General features: G+C 41.0%; 1 protein-coding gene across 8 annotated transcripts in view; it reads left to right on the top strand.

The window, feature by feature from the left end:
* Positions 1 to 19,810, top strand: part of Zfp451 (zinc finger protein 451) — a 55,206-nt gene that overhangs the window by 10,395 nt on the left and 25,001 nt on the right. For 4 of the 8 annotated variants that reach the window (XR_015628620.1, XR_015628621.1, NM_001033705.2 and 1 more), the window contains one exon: positions 17,412 to 17,537. Coding sequence is in view for 2 of the 8 variants with exons in the window: in NM_001033705.2 (NP_001028877.2) it covers positions 17,412 to 17,537 (126 nt within the window). In the remaining 6 variants the exon portion in view is untranslated. Of the gene's footprint in view, positions 1 to 1,343; positions 3,574 to 12,777; positions 13,050 to 17,411; positions 17,538 to 19,810 lie in introns of those variants that run through there. The other 4 variants (XR_015628622.1, XM_087565921.1, XM_087565922.1 and 1 more) reach the window with 3 other exon arrangements.

The raw sequence follows: 19,810 nt of genomic DNA, 5'->3' as shown, positions 1-19,810 counted from the left end.
TTATGTGGCCACAGAAAATGTATCTCGGGAGAAGATCCTGTAGGAAAGGAGTGTGGAGACTTTCTGAGAAGTGACTCCAGTCTTCTTTCCTTTTGGCCCTTTTCCTCTCCATTCTTAGAACAGGTGCATATGGCTTGCTCCGTAGGACTGACTTTAACACTAGTGTCTTACTGTGGGAGTTGAATTCCTTGAGCCCTTTGTGGCAGGGTTGGTGTCTATTTGTTACTGCCGTGGCCCACATTTCTGCTGAGGGACTCTTGATAGATTAGAGAACTCCTGGCTCCTACTCATGGTGTCCAGGAACCTTCTCGTTACATGCTGTGGGACTTGAGACGTGGCTGTGTGCTCAGAGTGCCTCGGTTTGGGACTTGCCCTCACTGTCTTAGCTCAGGGCTGTGCTGCTTTATTTTGTTTCTGCAGTTCAAAAGAGAGTAAGTCCTACCTCACAGGGTTGTTGTGAGGATGAAATAAAGGAACAGATATGGAGGTTCATTAATTACAAAATGTAAAGCAAATAGGTCAACTGGAAGTCTATTTATGGGCAGTTAGTAACAGTTTTTAACAGGGGAGGACTTTGTTCAAGTCTTGTCTGCCATCATTTTCTCTATCAAGTAGGTCTTTTCTTTGTTAGTTGTTATCACAGTGGCATCACTGTAGCATCTTCCTCTTTAGCCTGGGACCGGGCAGCAGACTAGGACAGTATCACTTTGACCTGAGGTTGGTTGGTTGGTTTGTGTGGATGTGTGTGTGTGTGTGTGTGTGTGTGTGTGTGTGTGTGTGTGTGTGCAGGTGCACAGGTGCACAGGTGACGGTCACAAGCTGACATCAGCGCTCCTCAGTCGTTCTTTCCTTTCTTACTTTATTTTTGAGGAGCTCTCATTGAACCTGGAGCTCACTGATTGACAAGTTGTCTGCCCAGTGAATTTCAGGATTTGCCTGTGTCCTCTTCCCCAATGCTAGAACTACAGATTTGCAGTTGTGTGTCTAGCTTTTATTTGGGTACTGGGGATCTAAACTCAGGTCTTCATATTTGCGCGACAAACACTTTACGTACAGAGTCTCTCCCCAGTCCCCAAGTGATCTTATCTTTAATCATGATTTTTTAATAGACAGAGTTCAACATTAATGCCTATAGTTATTATGGGGTTTAGGGTAAGGAATCCTGTGTATTTGACTTTTCTTATCTTTTGCCGACCTAAAGTGGATTGTTTCTGCCATTCTTATGTATAATAATATAAAATTTGAATTCTACTTACTGGGCATGCATCTCTGCACTTGAAAGTTAACATATTAAAAGCATTTTTTTCTCTTCCTTGGTTTTCTTGTTCATGTGGATAACCCAGAGAATGCCTGAATCTAAGGTGCCATCCTCTGAGAATCATCGCCCAGAAATGTGCTCTAGCTGCAGTGTTCCTCTTCCCATTGGAGACAGCAGTTCCTCCTCTGGGAGCTGTGCCAGCAGTCCACAAAGAATAGTTTCTCAACCTTCTTCTGTTGAGAACCCACTGGAGAACCAGAAAAATGATCAGAATAATTCCGATGCTAGTGTCTCTGAAAAAGAGACACTCAAATCACAAAGTGACCAGACTCTGCCTTCAGCCCAGGAGGCTTTGGCTTTTTCTGAGGTCAAAGAGGATTTACCTGGCACAATGTCTTCAACTTCACAGAGTGGACAGGATGCCATCCTGTATCTCCAGACACAAGTGGCTGAGATGTCCCGAGTCATACGTGATCTGCAGTCCAGGAGTTGTTTTAGATTTCATCATTCTAGGTCAAGTGAGAGCTCGTCAGTTCCTTGGGATATCCCCGCCTCCAAGGAGGACAGTTTATCCACAGTCGAAGAGGAGGGTGACTGCAAGTCTCCATCAGCTGATGACAAAGGGCAGCCACCTGACCCCATGCAGTCTAGTTTCACAGGTCTTTTGAAGAGAATGGAACAAAGGGGTGTTATAAAGAGGGTGACATTCCAATCTGAAGCCGAAACTTGTGAGGGGAAGCCTGATTGGATGACCTCTAAAAAACGCTTGGTTCCCCCACTGCATCCTCTTTTGAGAATTGCCACCACAGAAGTTTTTAAAGACCCTGCTGATTGCCATCCTTCTTCCTTCATGGGACACAGGGTTTATCCTGTGGCCAAGGATACCTCTCCTTTCCAGCCAAATCCACCAGCTGAGGGACCCATCATAGATGTATTAGAACATAGCAAAAGAGGAAACACAACATCTCCTTTAGACTCTACCTCAAAAGAAATGGAGGTCATGGGCTGCAGGTTCTACCATGCTGCTTCCATCGCAGCCCGGGCTGCTAGCTACATGGCCTATATGACGCAGTACCAACGTAAACTGTGGGAAGACATGGAAGATCTGGTTCACGACCCGGAGTTTGATCGTGGGAAAGCAAGGTGTATAATATCTGATGGCATGGATGCAGGCCTTTGGCAGCTTTGTACCACTAGGGACATAATGGACTCTGTAGTCAGAGTTATGGCCATGGCAGTAGACTATAGAAGACAGGCCTGGCTCCGGCTAACATCTCTCACTAAGAAAACCCAGGAGAAGATCTTACATTTGCCCTTTGATGGTACATCTCTTTTTGGACAAGATGTGAATGCTATTGTTGCAGAAGACAATAGTATTAAAGAAAATGACTATAAGGACCACAGTAAATACTATACTCAGCATCGGTACTTTTATAGTCATGATCAGAAAGCACACTACCACAACAGAGGGTACTCCAAAGGGGATTGGTACAAACCCCGGAATCACCCCTATAGATATAGAAAAAAGGGAGAGTCTCCAGAACGACATGGGTATAAGAACTAATGCTTTGACTCTGGTGGTTTAGCAGATTAGCCTTCCAAGATTTTACCTGTTTTTCCCCAGGTTGAAGGTCATCTCAAAAACATGAGTGCATGTCTAGAATAATCACAGCTGATGTTTGAGTTCTAGACTTTTAGAATGAAGTATATATAAAAAGACTTAAACTTTATTGGCCAAATGGAGACTTTGTTCTAAGGAGTGTTGGATAGAGGTTTACACAGTATTTTTGGTCCAGAAGCGTACTCAGGAATCTTCTGGAATTAAAAGAAAATACATAGATTCATGCCTCAGGAGAATCTTGTTGGTAAACTGAGGACTAGCAGAGTTTTGGATCTGGAAACAATAGCTACTAGATCAGTGTTTACTAAGACTGAAGTGTAAAACCTCCATTTGAGGTCATCATTGCTTCTGGAACTTCAGGATTCAGCTCAATGGGTCATCAAAAAATGATAGATTTGTTACATACAATCCCGATGTTAAGATGATCAGCTACCATAGTTCATTACTGTTCTCAAGCTCTGTGAGACTTCAGAATTAACCCTGAAGCTATGTGTCTGCTGGAATTCATTAAACATTTGCCAAATCCAGTATACTTATAACTGGGTGACTAAATGTCACAGGTCTACTTTTGGACTTGATATGGAAAAAATATGGAAAAAATAATACCTGTAACATCACTGTAGAAAAGATAAACTGTCTTCATCCTGACTATGATGGGCTACCCACCATACCATCGCTACGCATAGCACTGCATGTGAGATAGCTTCGTTGTCATCAGTTCTACTAGTCTCTGACTTACCAAGCTCTCATATGAACCACCCGTGAGACTCAGGCATAGAAGTCTCTCTAATGTGGGCCCTTGAGTGAGATGGCCTTCTTAAACCTGTCTCCTAAGCAGTTGGTTCTTTTGAGCTGGATAGTGCATTGCATTCTCACAGTAGACAGATGCCTCATCATGGCCCTGGAAATACAGAATATTCTTTCTATCATCCAGGCATGCAAATGTGAACTCTTTAAGAGCAAGAATTTCAAACATGCCTGACAATCTGATCTCTCTTGAAATAAAGAGGGATGCCATTAGTCTAGACTTCCTTGTGAAATCCTTGATACATGAAGTGTGACTGGTTGTTTTCAAGATACACAGATGTTTCTGGATATCTAGATAATAATTCCTTTTATTGAGTTCTTAAAAGGCTGGAATCAAGACTTCAGTGACATGTTCTTGGTTAAGTGGTTAATTTATCATGTAATCTAATTGGACTCACTCTGAGATGACTTAACATTTTGCTCCCAATAATAACTCCACCTTTTTGGAGCTGGCAGCAGATACCTCAGTTATATTAATGTCCCACAGTATCATCTCTTTAATCTCAAGGCAATGGCTGTATGATATACCAGCCCCTATTTCCCTGTCTTCACAGCATGACAAAGTAAAGAAAATGTCAAGTTTGAGGAGATCTGAACACTTAACCTAATGTAACTTGGCAGCCAAAAAATAATTTTTTCACAGATGTAATTCTGTGACCTCTTGGTTATTCAAACATCTGCTTTTTCCTAGTTTTTAATCTGCTTGATCAAAATGTTTTAGGTATATACTATTAATGGAATATAGCACTGTCTTAAGGGTTTATGTGGTTTCTGTTTCTTCTAGTAGTTGACGTTTTCTGTGATGCTCACCCTTTGTAATTCATTAGAAAACTTCCTACTTTCATACCCATATTCAGCAGCCTACTTAACCTACATTTCTTCTTTTTTGTTTTTGAGACAGGGTCTTATTACATACACCGAACAGGCCCACAACTTGATAAGTAGTACAGGTTGGCCTTGAACCCATTGGGATCTGCCTCCTGAGTGCGGGAAGTAAAGACGTGTGCCACTAGGCCAAGCTGCTGATTTTCATTTGTGCCATATAGATCGAAGGCACTAGTTTCCCACTTTGGAAGATGCTACTTTACCAGATAATTTTAGTACTAGTCCTGTTTTATTTGTAGACCAAACATGAACTAGTTTATCAAGATTGTTTAGCAAATTTAACTGAATTGTATCTATAGTTAATATTTACCTAATTTGTCTGTATTGCCCATAAAAGTTTACTTTGACTTTCTTAGGGTCTACCAGGGTTCTTTAGAATGTTTCTGAAACAAACTCCAGAAAAACTGACTTTTTTGTAGCTTGTCCTCAATGCTCTTCAAAGGGGTAGACTTTAGTCCATAACTAGCAGTGCAGTGCTCCTCTGAGAAAGGGGTAGCCACCCGCCCAGACCTCACTGGAGAAAGTCTGCATGTGGCTTTGTGCAGCTCTTTAACCAGCTGGGGCTGCTTCCGCTCGTTTGTTCTTTCCCATCTTGCTCTGAGTTAGATGCTACACATCACATGTGAGTTATGAGATACTCTTGTTTAAAATCAAGACAAAATGATGATTGGAGATGTGTTCTTTGAAACTGTTTGGCACGCCCACCTAATTTATTTGTACCAATCCCTGCTTTATAGTAAACAGCAACAAAAAAGCACATAAAATTTAGCACTTTAACAATTTTGACATTATTGTACAGCTCTTAAGTATTTTAAGACAGCACTACTCTCGTCTTAGATGTTTGTGTTCATGAATGAAAGTAACATTTCTTGACCACTAATTGATAAACCCAAGCAACTCCAAAGAATTGAGTTTTTCTGAAAGTGGAAAGTGTCGGAAAATCACCAAATTGGTGATCAGACAGAGGACCGAGTAGAAGTGCTTGGCAGCTGAGTGGTTGTGGACAGTGCAGTAGTGTAGGAACGCTTAGCTCTAGTTACTTGACTCAGTAATATTCCAGTGTCCTTCACTTGTTTGTTTCTCTCTCTCTTTAATCTGGCATCCTTGACTGATGATGGTGTAAAAGTAAAAGTTGGTACTTGATCTAATGAGACACCCCAGTAGACAGCTCAAGTAGAAGGTAGCATTTAGATTGAACCAGATGGATATTTAGATTGTGTCTACCGTGTGCACAGCCTGCATCAGAACTCCCATTAGGTTGATTTTTCAGTGAGACTACCCCTTTTTTTTCTAGACACCTTGAATAGTGTCAGTTTAATGATTTGGTTTTTCCTTTCATTCAAAATGTCATCTCTTGACTAGACATAAGATGTATTTGGAGACAATATGATTTTTGTAGTTATTATATATAGAGAAATACTATTTCCATTTATTGTTATATAAAGTGCCTTTTTAAATTTCACTCTTATGTTTAAGACCTAACCTTTGATGTGGTATTTATGTGACTTCTGTACAGTGGTTTACTCTTAGTTTATTATCTTTATTATCTGTACAATTGCACTATTTAAATGGACTCCTTCTGAATCCTAATTTGTTCTCCTTATAGCACTGTTACTAATTTCAGAAGGTTATAGAGTAAAGTTCCCTCTTACCATCATAGAAGTTGTTTTTAGTTTTAGTGGCTGGTTCTGTTTTCTAGACATAAAGTAGCTCTTTGATGTCTTTGCATGTTCTAGATTGTTGTGATTGAGTCATCTGTCTTGTATCTAACCTCGTTCATAGCCATAGCAGCACCGCTTATATCTGCTAAATGGATGTGTTTCCTGGGACAGACAAAGCAAGGACGCTAAAACAGTGAAGTTGGTGGCACTGTGTATTTATAGAGTATTCTGTGGCAGCTTCCTTATCAGTGTAATGACTTCCTTTTTTAAACTGGCAGCTTCTTTATCAGTATAGTTGCATTTATTTACTTAGCCTTCAAAATGTCATTTTGAGGGCAGTATATACTCTTTCAGGCTACTTTACTGCATTATACCTAAGTGACCTGATTGATAGTGTCCTTAAGGGCCCGATACATCCAGGATATATACCTCTCAGGTGTTATAAGCAAGGAGGTTTGAAAAGACAGAGTCCGTCCAGAATTCCCCTCTCTCTATAGAATTGCATACCAATTAGGGTGAACATAGAGATTAGCAGCGTATTCACCATTCTTGAAGTTAATTGGGATTCTGCTGAAGGCTTAAAATTATGGGTTAGATCTCTTTAGAAATAGAGGATTGCAATAACTAAAAACTTCTTTTCTTTAATGTGAGGCGTATTTTGCCCCAGTCTTACACTGTCTAGTTCCTGTTTTTTGAAATTTACCCTTATGTACTTAATGTTGGTGGCTAGACCGATACCTGATTGTCACTGTGGGTACATCTTATGCATGTCATTTAATCGGTCAGATTGGTTCTATATGGTTTTTAGTGGACAAACTAGTCAGTTCTTTTCATTTAAATTTTAGAGGAAGTTACCAGTAAGTAACTGTTGATTATTGTATTGAATGCAAATCTTTCTTCTCATATTTAACAAGTTTTATAAACCATTAAAATGTATGGCGTTTCCCTTCCTGAAGGTTTTTGAGAATGCTGTTTTATTAAACCCTTTTTCTCTTATTGCTGGAGCCCCATTTTTGTACTCGTGTGTCATTATTTATTTTACTTTATTATAGTGCACTTTTGTAACATTTGGAGCATTGAGATCGTACTCCTGGAGCGTGTACTCATCTGCTGTGGGATGTACAGGTGGCCTCAATTCAGTTGTGTCTGACTACGGGGCCTTATCTAGCTGCTCAGGCTGCCCCAGATGTGATTCTCATGGCTCCTGGGGGCAGGGCTTCAGGGCTGCGGCACCTCGCTGGGCTTTTAGTCCTGTCCTCTTGGTGAGGGCTTGTGATTTTGATCTCTTTCCCCAGAACCTCTTTCCAAAAGGAAGTCTGATTTCCCCCCTCATCTCTTTGATATTGGTATTTTTAATTCTACCATTATATGCTTAACGAAAATGTTATATGTGTGTGTGGGAGGGGTGTGTCTGCGTATAGTGTGTGTACATATCATGTGGAGACCAGAGGTTAATGTCAGGTGTCTTCTTTATATACTTGACATGTTTTTTGTTTCTTTAAGACAGGGTCTTTTACTGAACAGTGAGTTCACAGGGTTGGCTAGAGTGGTTAGCTAGGGAGGTCCAGGGATTTCCCATCCCACCCCGACTTCACACTGGATTACAGACGCATACCCCTGTGCCCCATACTCTACATGGGTATTGCAGTACTTGGGTCCTCGTACTTATGTGGCAAGCACTTTATCTGTTGAGCCATTTCCCCACCTCTTCCTTGCTTGCTTGTTTCTTTCTCCCTCTCTCCCCCATCACCCTTCCCTCACTCCTCTTTTCTTCCCCAGCCACTCCACCAACCCACTAGCCAAGTGTTTGATATGAATTTATATATTTAAATGTCATTTAATTTGTATTTTTAATAGTCATAAGCATTTGTGGTAAGAATGTTTTTAGTTTTCTCTAAAATCCTTAGAATTGCACAGGGATATAGGAGTGAAGCTCAGTGGGGATAGTACTGACTAATGTGCAGAAAACCCTGGGCTCAGACTGCTTAAACCGGTCATGGGGCTCTATGTCTGTAAACCCTGCACTTAGAGTGGAGGTCAGGAGGATCAGAAGGTCAAGATCATCCTTAGCTATGTATCAAATTCATGGTTCTCAGGGTCTACATGGGACCTTGTCTCAAAAAGGGTAGGAAAAATCATAGCCAGCTGAGTCTCAAGTGGTCCCTGACTGTTGAACTTCATGTATTTTATAATGTCCCATTCAATGGCATTTTCGTAGTTTAAATGTATTGTTATTTATTTATTTATTTATTTATTTATTTATTTATTGTTGTCACTGCTGTTGGTTTTGTCTTTCTAGTGTCTTCTGTAGTCTAGGTTGTCTCTGAATTCAAGATGAGTCCACCTCACTTTGCCAAGTCCTGGGGTTACAGGAGTGAGTCATTGTGCAGGCTTCACAGATACATTCTGTATATAGTATTAGGGTTGAATTTAGTATCATACAGTTAATTTATACCACCGCTCTGATATTTCTCTTAAAGTTAACCAATCTTTGGGTTTTAAGGGCTTTACTAGTTTTTTGAGGGAGCTATTACAGATAGTATATTGGGTGTTTTGAGGTCAGAGTTCTTGGGTTTCTCTTAGAACTCTGAAGACCTCAGGCTTTGTTTTCCCATATTATAGTGTGTCTGATATCCTTGACTCCTCTCTTTGGAATAAATAAAAATAAATTTATATTTGGTGATTTTTTTTTCCAACTTTAAATGTCTCAAGCGTGGTGGTTAGAGGCTCTCTTAGTCCTTTTACAAGGCCAGCTTCTCACATGCTCCTTTCTTCATGCGCTGTATCCCGTGCCTGCTGCTCTCTTTCAGTATCTGTGAGAGTGACCCATTACAGCAGTCCCTTTGAAGGAACAGTTAGCACTCTCACTTTTGTCTGTCATAGCAGACTCACACTCCTTGGATTTAAAATGCAGTTTTCAAGTTCAGTAACTATCATGCTTAGGGACCCTTTGCATCTCTCTCAGTTAGTGAGGCGACATTGACCAAAAGAGTGGCTGAATGAAATGACTCCAGGTCTTTAAGGCACAAGTTGTATTCTTGTTGCTTTGCGTTGGGGTTGGAGGGTGTGTTTTCATATTTGGTCTCACTGAATCACCCAGACTGGCTTAGGACTTGGTGCAGTACTCCTGCTTTAAGTGATGGGATTCCAAGTCTTGTTTGAAAAAGTATTTGATTGCTAGCTAGGTAGGGTGGGAATTAATACCTTTAATTCCCAGCATTTTGAAGGCAGATGCAGGTCGGTCCACATGACCTGTTCCAGGTCAACCAAGGATACATAGTGGAACGCTGTCTCAAAAAAAAAAAAAGAAAGAAAGAAAGAAAAGAAAATCAACAATAACAAAATACTTTTTTGTTGTGGCAGTTTTCCTGCTTGAAGCGCAGCCCATTCCTTAATAAGTAAAATACACTTAATGTGTAAATAGTTCATTCAGATTCTTAGCACAGAATTTTTTGTGTGTTTGTGTGTGTTGATGTTGCTTTTTTTTTTTTTTTTTTTTTTTTTTTGGTTCTTTTTTTCGGAGCTGGGGACCGAACCCAGGCCTTGCGCTTCCCAGGTAAGCGCTCTACCACTGAGCTAAATCCCCAGCCCCGTGTTGATGTTTCTTTAATGACCTGAAATAGCTCTGTGTGTTGTGAATGGTTGGATCACCTTGATCTTGATTGTGTTGAGTTTAATTGTCAGCTTCCTGTCTGGAAGAAAGGGAGGGAAAGAACATATCCTGTGTGTACTAAGCATTCTTGCCCATACCTTCATCTCTGCAGATATGGACATGGAACTTAAGAGTCATTCAGTAATTTGTTCAAGTGGTGTGCCTCCACATTGACGTTGACTCCCCCAGGCCTCAGGTCACATGCTGTCATGTCTTTGTAGACAAATCTTTTTCTGTCCATGGCTGTATATGCACTCTTGTTACTTGGTACTTGTCGGAATATCCAGGTCTTTCTCGCTCTTCCATTGAGGTGTCCTTGTTCTGATTAAGGCTGCTGTTACAGTGCTCATGGCTTCTGTTCAACAAGGCACTCATGGTCCACTCGAATAACCAGTCGTTCTGGTTATAATTCTTACTGCCTACTTTTTTGTACCATTTTCCTTTAGTGAAACAAAGGTATAATGGTGCAAAGGATTGATTTTTTAAGACACTAAAGACTTTGACCTCAGCTTCAGTTTCCCTACTTTAAGGTACTAACTGGGTGTGGTGGCACATACCTGTAGATGCTAGCATTGGGAGGCAGACACAGGCTGGTCTACAGAGTAAGTTCAGGATAGTCAGAGCTACATAGACAGACCTTGTCTCAAAATAAAATAAATACGTATAAAGTAATAACTAGAATACATTTAAAAACACTAAAACCCAATGCAGACTTAATTTTACAACTAATTTTGATGTTCCTAATTCTTAGACTTTCTATATTGGGTATTGAGTGGATGAATCCTTTTTTTTTTTTTCTTTTAAGATTTCTTACTTGCTTGCTATGAATCTTTATTTACTCCCTCCTGCTATTCTGAGTCTTCCCCACAACTTAATGGCTCTTTAAAAACATTTCCCACTGTATAAGGTCATCCTTTGGGCATGGGCAGCCCACCAGTAGCCAGCCCAGTACACACTGTGCAGGCAAGGGCCAAGAAAGGTATGGGTATACTGAAGGCTAGTCATGCTCTTATGTGGGGCCCTGTCTCCAAACTGAAGCTGAGGCATTCACAGTCAAATGCCAGTGCACTATAGAAACTACTTCGTTAGAGGAAGGCCCGTGGTGATCCTGGAGAAGGCCTGGAGAAGGCCAGCTGCAGGTCAGGAAGTTCTTCTACCAGCTGGCTCAGCCGAGCTTTGGGGATGTCATTGTACTCTTGTCTGTTGGAGAAACAGCCATGCCTTTAGGTGGAAGAGCTGACTGACTCATGCACAGGTGAGATGGCCTTGAGTGGCCCTGGCTTCAGAGCTGTTAAGAGCAGCTGATAGAGGACAGAAATGGAGGAAGCTAAACTGCGGAAAGGATGAGTTATACATGAAAATGTCTTGGTTCTTAGGACTCAAAGTAGTGTTTCAGTGGAGGCTATGGAGCAGTCCAGAGATTGTTTTAAACTCTGATGAAACATTTTAAGCCCAAAGAAAGACCTTAGCATTGCCTTTCTGACCTAGGGTAGCGTAAACCATGACAGAGAATTTAGGACCATTGGAGCGAAAGCACAGAAGACAGGCAATGTGGTTGTCCATCATGGCTACAGCTACACAGGGTCTCTTCATCCAGCACCTTCCTCAGCAGCTAAATGTGGCTAATATCTCTCAGTGCTGACTTAGGAAATTTCTGGGAAGACTTGGAGAGAATGAACATTTGTAAGACTGTTGTAATTGGCATCTGTAGGTGTTTTATAGGAACTATAAACCTGGTGCTAGTGGTAATTCTGGTAGCCCCAACCACTTTTTACCAACTACTTTTTTTTTTTTAACTTGTTCCTGATACAGGATCTCATGTAGCCCATGCTGTCTTGAACACAGTGTATAGCTGAGGATAATCTAGAATTTTTTATTCTCCTGCCTCCACCTCTTGAGTGCTAGGGTACGGACTTGAGTAGCCAACTATGCTTGGTTTATGCTCTGGTGGGGCTCAAACTTGAGCTTTGTTCATGGCAGGTAGGCAGGTAAGCACCTTGCCAGCTCATACATTCCAAGCCCTTTTCCTTTTGGAGACAGGGCCCACTCTATAGCTCAGGTTAACCTCAGTCTGCAGTGGTCCTCTGTTTCAGCCTCCCGAGTGTGGGAATCACTGGCATGAGCCACTGTGCCTACTCCTCTTCCCTCTGTCTTTTCTCCCTGCCTCGCTTTCTCCCCACCCCTTCTTTCTCTGTCAGAGGCATCACAGTGGCACTCAGGGTTGAAAAGTAGCTCCTTTATCACCATTTTACATATTCCAAGATAGTTAGAAATTCCTCCTTAAATCCCAAAGTTGTAGAAACGAACATACACATGTGTTTCCTGTGCTAAGAGAGTCTGTCATTAGAAAAAGGATTATAGGAAGATACTAACAATTTGCTCAACAGACACAACAGATAGAATCTTACTTAAGGTTTGGTGGTACCGGCTTCCTTAGTGGCATTACAAAATAGAATATGTGGGGCATATCTGCATGTTTGTTTTTGACGTTATTTATATAAAGCAGATAATCTGTGTATTTTGTATTTGTGAACAACTGGAGTGTGAGGGAGATGGCTTTGTAAAAAGGGTTTCTTGGTTTCAGAATTATTGCTGGGGATCGTGAATATATACTGTACTGCGATGTGTTTATCTCCTGCTTTATCTGTATTTGATATAAAATTCTTGAGAAAACTTGCTGCCTTTCAAACTGTTTCTTTGGGATGAGGCTTAAATCGTAAATTGGGAAAAAAAGTGGCTTCTGGTCCCCAGAACTTTGGGGTTTGGAGACAGAGCTTTAGAATGGTGGTGACAAAGGCTTGAGTTGTTAATGCCTTTGTTTCAGGGAATCTTCCCAACCTCCTGTGATAGTCAGGGGAGAGGGAGAGGGAGAGGGAGAGGGAGGAGGGAGGGAGCACAGGAGGAAGGAGGCAGTTTTACTGGGACAACAGTACAGAGACAGGTTGCAGAGAGAACAAGCTAGACACAGGTGAAGAGAGAAGGAGCCAGAGAACAAGAAGGATCCAGAAGATTGGAACGTATTGTCAGGACTAGTTTGAGGCAATTCAAGAGAGGCTGAGAGACGACAGATTGAGTCATCGGGAAGAGGCATTTTGAGTCAGAACAGCTGACTTGGCCAACCAGCCAGAGCTCAGAAAGAACAAGAAAGGATGACCTTACTTAGCAGTAAGTGTCAAGGCTAAAACCATTCTAGGCCTAGATTAGATTGTACGGAGGCTAGAAGCTTTCAGAACTAGGCCTGGGTTGGCAGAAGGAGGCAGCAAGCCTCAGAGATGACAATTACTTAAGGTGAATAAAAGGTACTTTTACACTGGAGCTAGGAGACTTGACATGGGGATCACAGTGGGAACCTGTCTCTTTAAAAACAAACGTATACTAGAAAGGCACATGTTTAAGTAAACAAAAATAATACTAATTGGTGTTGGACAAATAGTTTTTGCTTTAAAATGACAGTGGTACTTGGTCTCAAAACTATGAAAATATTTTATCAGCAGTAGCCAGTAAGCCAGCCTTCTATCTGTAAGTCACTTATCTTAATTCTTAGTTTTTTTCATATACTTCCTGTATTGCCCAGTTCATTGGCTAGTCTATTTAATTTTTGTACTTTATTGGACAGTTTATGTAAATAGGTCACAATTCCTAGGAGTGTTGCAGGTTCTGATAATTTCCAGGGAATCCTTGTGCATTAAATTGGATAAATTTTTTGGTGAAAATTTTGTCAGAATGGTAGAATTTTCATTGGGGGTAATTATTGATGAATCTCTTGCCATCAGAATTCAGAATTTAAGGTTATAGTCTGAACTGGTTTCTGGTGAAAAGATTTTTTTTTTTTTTTGGTTCTTTTTTTTCGGAGCTGGGGACCGAACCCAGTGAAAAGATTTTTGATCTGCTACATAAGGAGAAGGATAATTTACGTAGTTTGTTGAAAAGTTAAAATTTTTAATGTAAATGTCATAAAAGAGTCCTCTTTCTTTGTCCCCCAAGTTATACTGTGTGTAGATTTGCAGAACTACATTGAAGGTAAACTTTTTGTTGTTATTGGTGCTATCGAGTGAACTTGGAGACATACCCTTGCTAATTAGTCACGCTTTTTAGTGTTTTTCAAGGTAGGGTTTCTCTATGTAGCCCTTAGTGTCCTGAAACTTGCTTTGTAGACCAGGCTGCCCTCAAACTCAGACATCTGCTTGCCTCAGCCTCCTGAATGCTGGATACATGTCACTACTGCCTGGCTCTACCATGGCTCTTTTTTTTTTTTTTTTTTTTGGTTCTTTTTTTTCGGAGCTGGGGACCGAACCCAGGGCCTTGCACTTCCTAGGTAAGCGCTCTACCACTGAGCTAAATCCCCAGCCCCTCTACCATGGCTCTTAACATAACCTGTACCAGTCTCAAACTCACTGTGTAGGTCTCCTGCCTTTGTCTCTGAAGTGCTAGGGTCACAAGTGTTATTTAGATTAAAAGTTATCCTGGTATCTGTCTCTGTTTCAACTTCATGGACAAGAATAGTCAAGTTTAAATTGTTTAGGAAATTTGATTGCCATTTCTAGGATACTCAGAATACTTTGTACATGTTTAACCAAGTTTAAAAGAGAAAAGCCAGGTATGGTGGCTCAGACCTGAAATCCCAGCACTTGGTAAGTGGAGGCAAATGAATCAGGAATTTAGAGTCATTCTTGACTACAAAGGGATTTTAAAGGCAGCCTAGTCTATAGGAGACCCTTTTCGAAGCAACAGCATGTAAGGAAGTCTAAGAATTTCATAGCAGCTAAACATGTGTCTTTAACCTCTTGGCTTTGCACTGTGGTCTTTGTTAGTTCTAGGCAGTTCTGGATTTGAAAGAAACAGAGTGGTCTAAAATACAGATAAGCCAGTTTCTCAGGAGGCTGAAGTAGAAAGAGTGAAGATTTGAGGCCAGCTTGGGCAACGTAGACGATCTCAAAATGCGTAAAGAGCTGGGGCATGGATGTTGCTTTGGTGTAGAGCACTCACCTAACACACAGGCCTTCCTTTATCCCTAGTACTAGGGAGGTGTACTGTTGCCTACCTGCCTCCTAACAGACTCCTCACCAGACCTTTCCCTCAGGGTTTCCTGTGCTACCCCCACCGGTCCACACGGTCTTCTCATTTACTGTGTCTTACACAGAAGCTAGTCGAAGGTGACCGTGGCTGGTCCTGGAGATCTTTTAGTTGCTTATGTTTCAAGCGGAAATCAAAACCTATTCTTATGCGGATTTGGAGCTAGTTTAGCATGGCCTTGGTAAGCCCATGGCAAACCAAACCTCAGTGCATGGGAAGTTCCAGAATTCTATTCTGTGTCTCTGACTTCGTATTAAATCATAATAGTGTTTGGGCATTAGTGAGTGGCAAACATTTCCAGTTCTAAGAATTGTGGCCTATATACCTTAGGTTTATAGGGAACATTTAAGAATGTCATCTGCTCTGAAGTGTTTTCCCTTTCTGCTCGTACCTTTCACTACTGTACAGTTTTTCTAAGGTTGGGCTGTCCTTTTCTTAGTGCTGTAGGAATCAACTTAAAGGAAGGCTTGTTTGGCTCATAGCTTAAATGCACAGCCCTTTGTGATGGGAACATGTGACAGCTGTCACAGTCCCAACCGGAAGGGCTGGAGACACACAGGGATTCCAAATCCATTCAAGTCAACCGTAAAGTACCTCTGTGTTTACAGGCTGGTGCAGAGTTTTCTTTCCCTGGCGTTCTGATAATTTAAAGTTTGTGTCTAGGCTCTTTGATTCCTTGGATTAGCTGCTGTGCTGCAGTGCACAGTAGGATTCCCTGTGGTCTCAGGGTCAACTTTCTACCCAGGGTTTTCCAGTGTCTGTCAGTGTGTTCTGGAAGCACAGAAGAGTGTAGTCCAATGAGGTCGAGTGGCCATTCCTCACTGTGGGAGTTAGCGTTCATGAGAGAATGGTAACATCACTCGGGCCTGGTTTGCCTTATCTTGTTTTGTGATTCTGGGTGGGTAAATGCTTTACCATTGTGCCCTGCCTTTGGTTAGGCTCTTCTGACCCTTCAGCAGAAGATTTGTGATTAATAATAATAATGATGATGATGATGATGATGCCATGTAACTGTTAAACCTGCCTCATATACTTATTTTTCCTGAGTTAAAGAGAAAGTACTTAAAATATTTTTCATTTTCAAATTACTAACTTCAAAGTTGGCAAAGGTCCAAAGTTACACTGTGTGCTTGCTTCATTTACTAAGGTTTTCCCAAAGTTTCTAGCAGTGTCTCTCAAATCTACCCTCAATGTTGGTCGCCTTTATTACTAAGAATGAAATAAGACCCAGTGAGTGGCAAAGAACAAAAAGTTAAGAAAGCAGGAGAAATTGGTCAGAAGGAGTGTGGAGGAGAGAAAGAGACAGAATGGAGTGACTGTGATCACAGTATGTTCTATGTCTTTAGGAAATTATTTTAAAACAAAATGGAAAGCAGTTGAGACATCTGAAGTCAACCTCTGACCTCTGTGTTAGCAAATCTCCCTTCTCCCGCCCCCTTTCCTTTGTTACCTCCCTCTTACTCTCTCTCCTCCCCCCTTGCCCAGCCTCTGGGGATTGAACTGAGGGCCTTGTGCATGCTAAGTAAGCACTCCATCACTGAGCTTATCCCCGGCCCTTAGCAAATACAAATAATCTGTTTCCTCATTCTTTGCTTTTAATTTGTATGTCTCTATATTTAAGGGAAGATTTCTTGTAAACAACTTATAATTGGATCTTGCTTTCAATTATTTTTTTAATTCTATTTATTTTGTGTGCGTGTGTATCTCTATTTGTGAGCTTGATACCGAGAACATTTACCCTCTGAGCCATCCCATTAGCCCTCAAATTTTTTTCACAGTATATAGACAGTGAATCTTTTAATTGGTGGATTTATACTAGCTGTTGCCATGCAGAGTGATTAATGTAGTTGTGTTAATACTGTTTGTATTTTTATATCTACTGTTTATTTGTTGCCTTTCTTTTGCTTTTTATTGCCAATCTGTGTTTTCTCCTTTTTCCCTATTTGTGGTTTTGAATAGTGTGTGTGTGTGTGTGTGTGTGTGTGTGTGTGTGTGTGTGTGTTATGTGTATGGATATTTTACCTGCATATGTGTCTGTATACCACTAGCATTCTTGATATCCTTGGAGGTCAGAAGAGGGCATCAGATGCCATGGAACTGGAGTTACAGACAGTTGTGAGCCACCATGTGGTGCTGGAAATCAAACCAGGTCCTGGAAAGCAGCCAGTGCTCTCAACTGCTTTGCAGTATCTCCAGCCCCTTAATTGAGTGTTTTATTTGATTCTACTTTTTCTCTTCTGTTAGCATGTCAATTATAAAATATTACAATAAAATACAAAATATACTCTGGAGACAGACAGGACCCCCCCCCCCCACACACACACATCAAGATTTTTAGAACTCTAACAAGTGTTTCTTGAATGCAGTAACTGTTTGGTAAGTGAATGTTTACTGGCTGTGTACTAATTCTGTATTAAATGGAATGAAAAGTGTTCTGTTTTATTTGTACTATAGGAGAATTTTAAACACAAAGACTATATAGACCATCAGAAGGATAAAGTTGCTTTAACATTGGCTCGCCTGGCCCGCCATGTTGAAGTGGAAAAACAACAAAAAGAAGAGAAGAACAGGGCATTCAGGGTATGTGTATGTTTTGATCGAGATTTATTAATGTATCAAATTATTTATAATAAAAATGTAAAGATATTTCAAAAAATTAAGAAACTTCAATAGAATTTTTGAGGAATTCTAGTGAGCAGCTATTCTACTTAAACACATACAGAAAATGGCTCCTAGGGGGTTGGGGATTTGGCTCAGTGGTAGAGCGCTTGCCTAGCAAGCGCAAGGCCCTGGGTTCGGTCCCCAGCTCCGGAAAAAAAGAAAAGAAAAGAAAAGAAAAAAAAGAAAAAGAAAATGTCTCCTAATTATTTTTGGTGTTCGTGAGTTTCTGGTGTTTTGTAATTTGCATATGCATGTGCATGCCTGTGGAGAAGAGAGGTTGCCCTTGGGCCATCCTCCTTATGTTTGAAACAGGGCTGTTACTGGCCTGGAGCTCATGGATCAGGTCGGGCTGGCTGGGCAGTTTGCTCCAGGCATTTGCCTGCCAGCCTTACCAGTGCTGGCTTGGAGGCAGGGCTGCTCTATCCGTGGGCCCTGGGGACTGGACTCTCCTCGGGTCCTCATGCTCATGGCACGTGGCTCACTGAGTCATCCCTCTAGGCCTTGATACTGTTATTACTAAAGGAGATTTTTATATAATGATTATTTTGTAAGAAACTGGTGGTTTGTGAAGTTGAGATATTTGCTTTGTGTTATAAAAACTCACATCAATACCTTAGGACTTTAGAAGTTCTGTGTGACTGATACTTTAACAGTATTGTATTAAAGCCAGTATTTCTATGCTTACTTGACTATAGAAAATGTAAGTATGTACATGTCAGCATTTTTGAGAATTCTTTATGGCTGTACTTTGGAACAATATTTTATAATATGTTCAGATTAAAATCTTGGTTTTTTTTTTTTTCCTCTTCACTTAACCCTTTGTCTTAGTTAGGGTGCAGCAAAACACCATAACTAAAAGCAGGTTGGAAAAGAGTTTATTCAGCTTTCATTTCCTGTCGCTGTTGAACATCTAAGGAGGTCAGAGCAGGAACTCAGACAGGGCAGGATCCTGGAGGCAGGAGCTGACGCACAGGCTGTGGAGGGTACTGCTCACTGGCTTGTATCTCATGGCTGGCTCAGCCTGCTTTCTTATAGAACCAGGACCACACGCTCAGAGACAGCACCCTCAATGGGCCGGGTCCTTCTCCATCAATCACTAATTAAGAAAATGCCCTACAGCTAGATCTAATGGAGGGAGACGTTTTCTCAATTGAGGTTCTAGCTTGTGTCAGATTGACATAAAAGTATCCTGCACGCCCTATCTTATGGAACATCTCATTATATGGCTAAATAGGTCCTGAAAAATCTAGAATTGATGACTCTGGATAACGATCACACCCAGTACAGTGTCAGTGCTGTGCAATAGGTATTATATTGTTTAGAGAAAAAGTTGATACATGTCACCACAGAAGCAGAGTTTTCAGAAAGTTTTGATAACTGGTTGGCCACGTGTATTAAATGTGGATAGGAGAGCTAAATACATATCCACTCTTTCAGGAGTCACAATATACTTACTTGTACGTGGACTTTTGTAAATGTAGCTTTTTCATGTTTAAATAAAGCTGTGCTGGGTGCTGCCATGCTCGTTCACATACTGGGTGAGGCCGCTGTGATGCCACAGCAGCAGGGAGGGCTGAGACGTAGTCCTGGAGACTGCACACTGAGCAAGCCAAAACATCTGCTCTGAGGCTCTGATCAAAGTGTAGGCCAGCTCTCAGTGTAGGTGGTGACAACACTGTGCTGCCATGTCGTAAATGATACGGAGGGCCTAGTATTAACAGTGTTCATTAAACAAGTATTCACTGAGCTCTTTCTTCAATAAATCTATTAAAATTTTTGAAAATACATAATAATACATAATAGAGTTTACATAATTTGAGATGACTCCTTCATCTGGTTCTGATTGTTTAACACCATTTGGTTATATGCTCCTGCATCAAACGCATGTGCTGTAATTTACCTACCTCCCTATTGTTGATGTAGCAACTTCAAGCAAATAACTGGGCTCAACATCTTCATACAGTGTATATGTATTTTATTTTGACATATGTATAATCTTTGGTAAAAATATCTAGATGTGAAGCTCTTGGGATAAAGAGTAGTTGGGGTTGGGGATTTAGCTCAGCGGTAGAGCACTTGCCTAGCGAGCGCAAGGCCCTGGGTTCGGTCCCCAGCTCCTAAAAAAAGGAAAGGGAAAAAAAAAAAGAGTAGTCAATATTTTCTGATCACTAATATATCTTTTTACCCAAGAA

The sequence above is a fragment of the Rattus norvegicus genome, chromosome 9 (assembly GCF_021556685.1).
Source record: "Rattus norvegicus strain SHRSP/BbbUtx chromosome 9, alternate assembly SHRSP_T2T, whole genome shotgun sequence".
NCBI lineage: Eukaryota > Metazoa > Chordata > Mammalia > Rodentia > Muridae > Rattus > Rattus norvegicus.
This window is presented reverse-complemented; position numbering and strand designations above follow the sequence as displayed.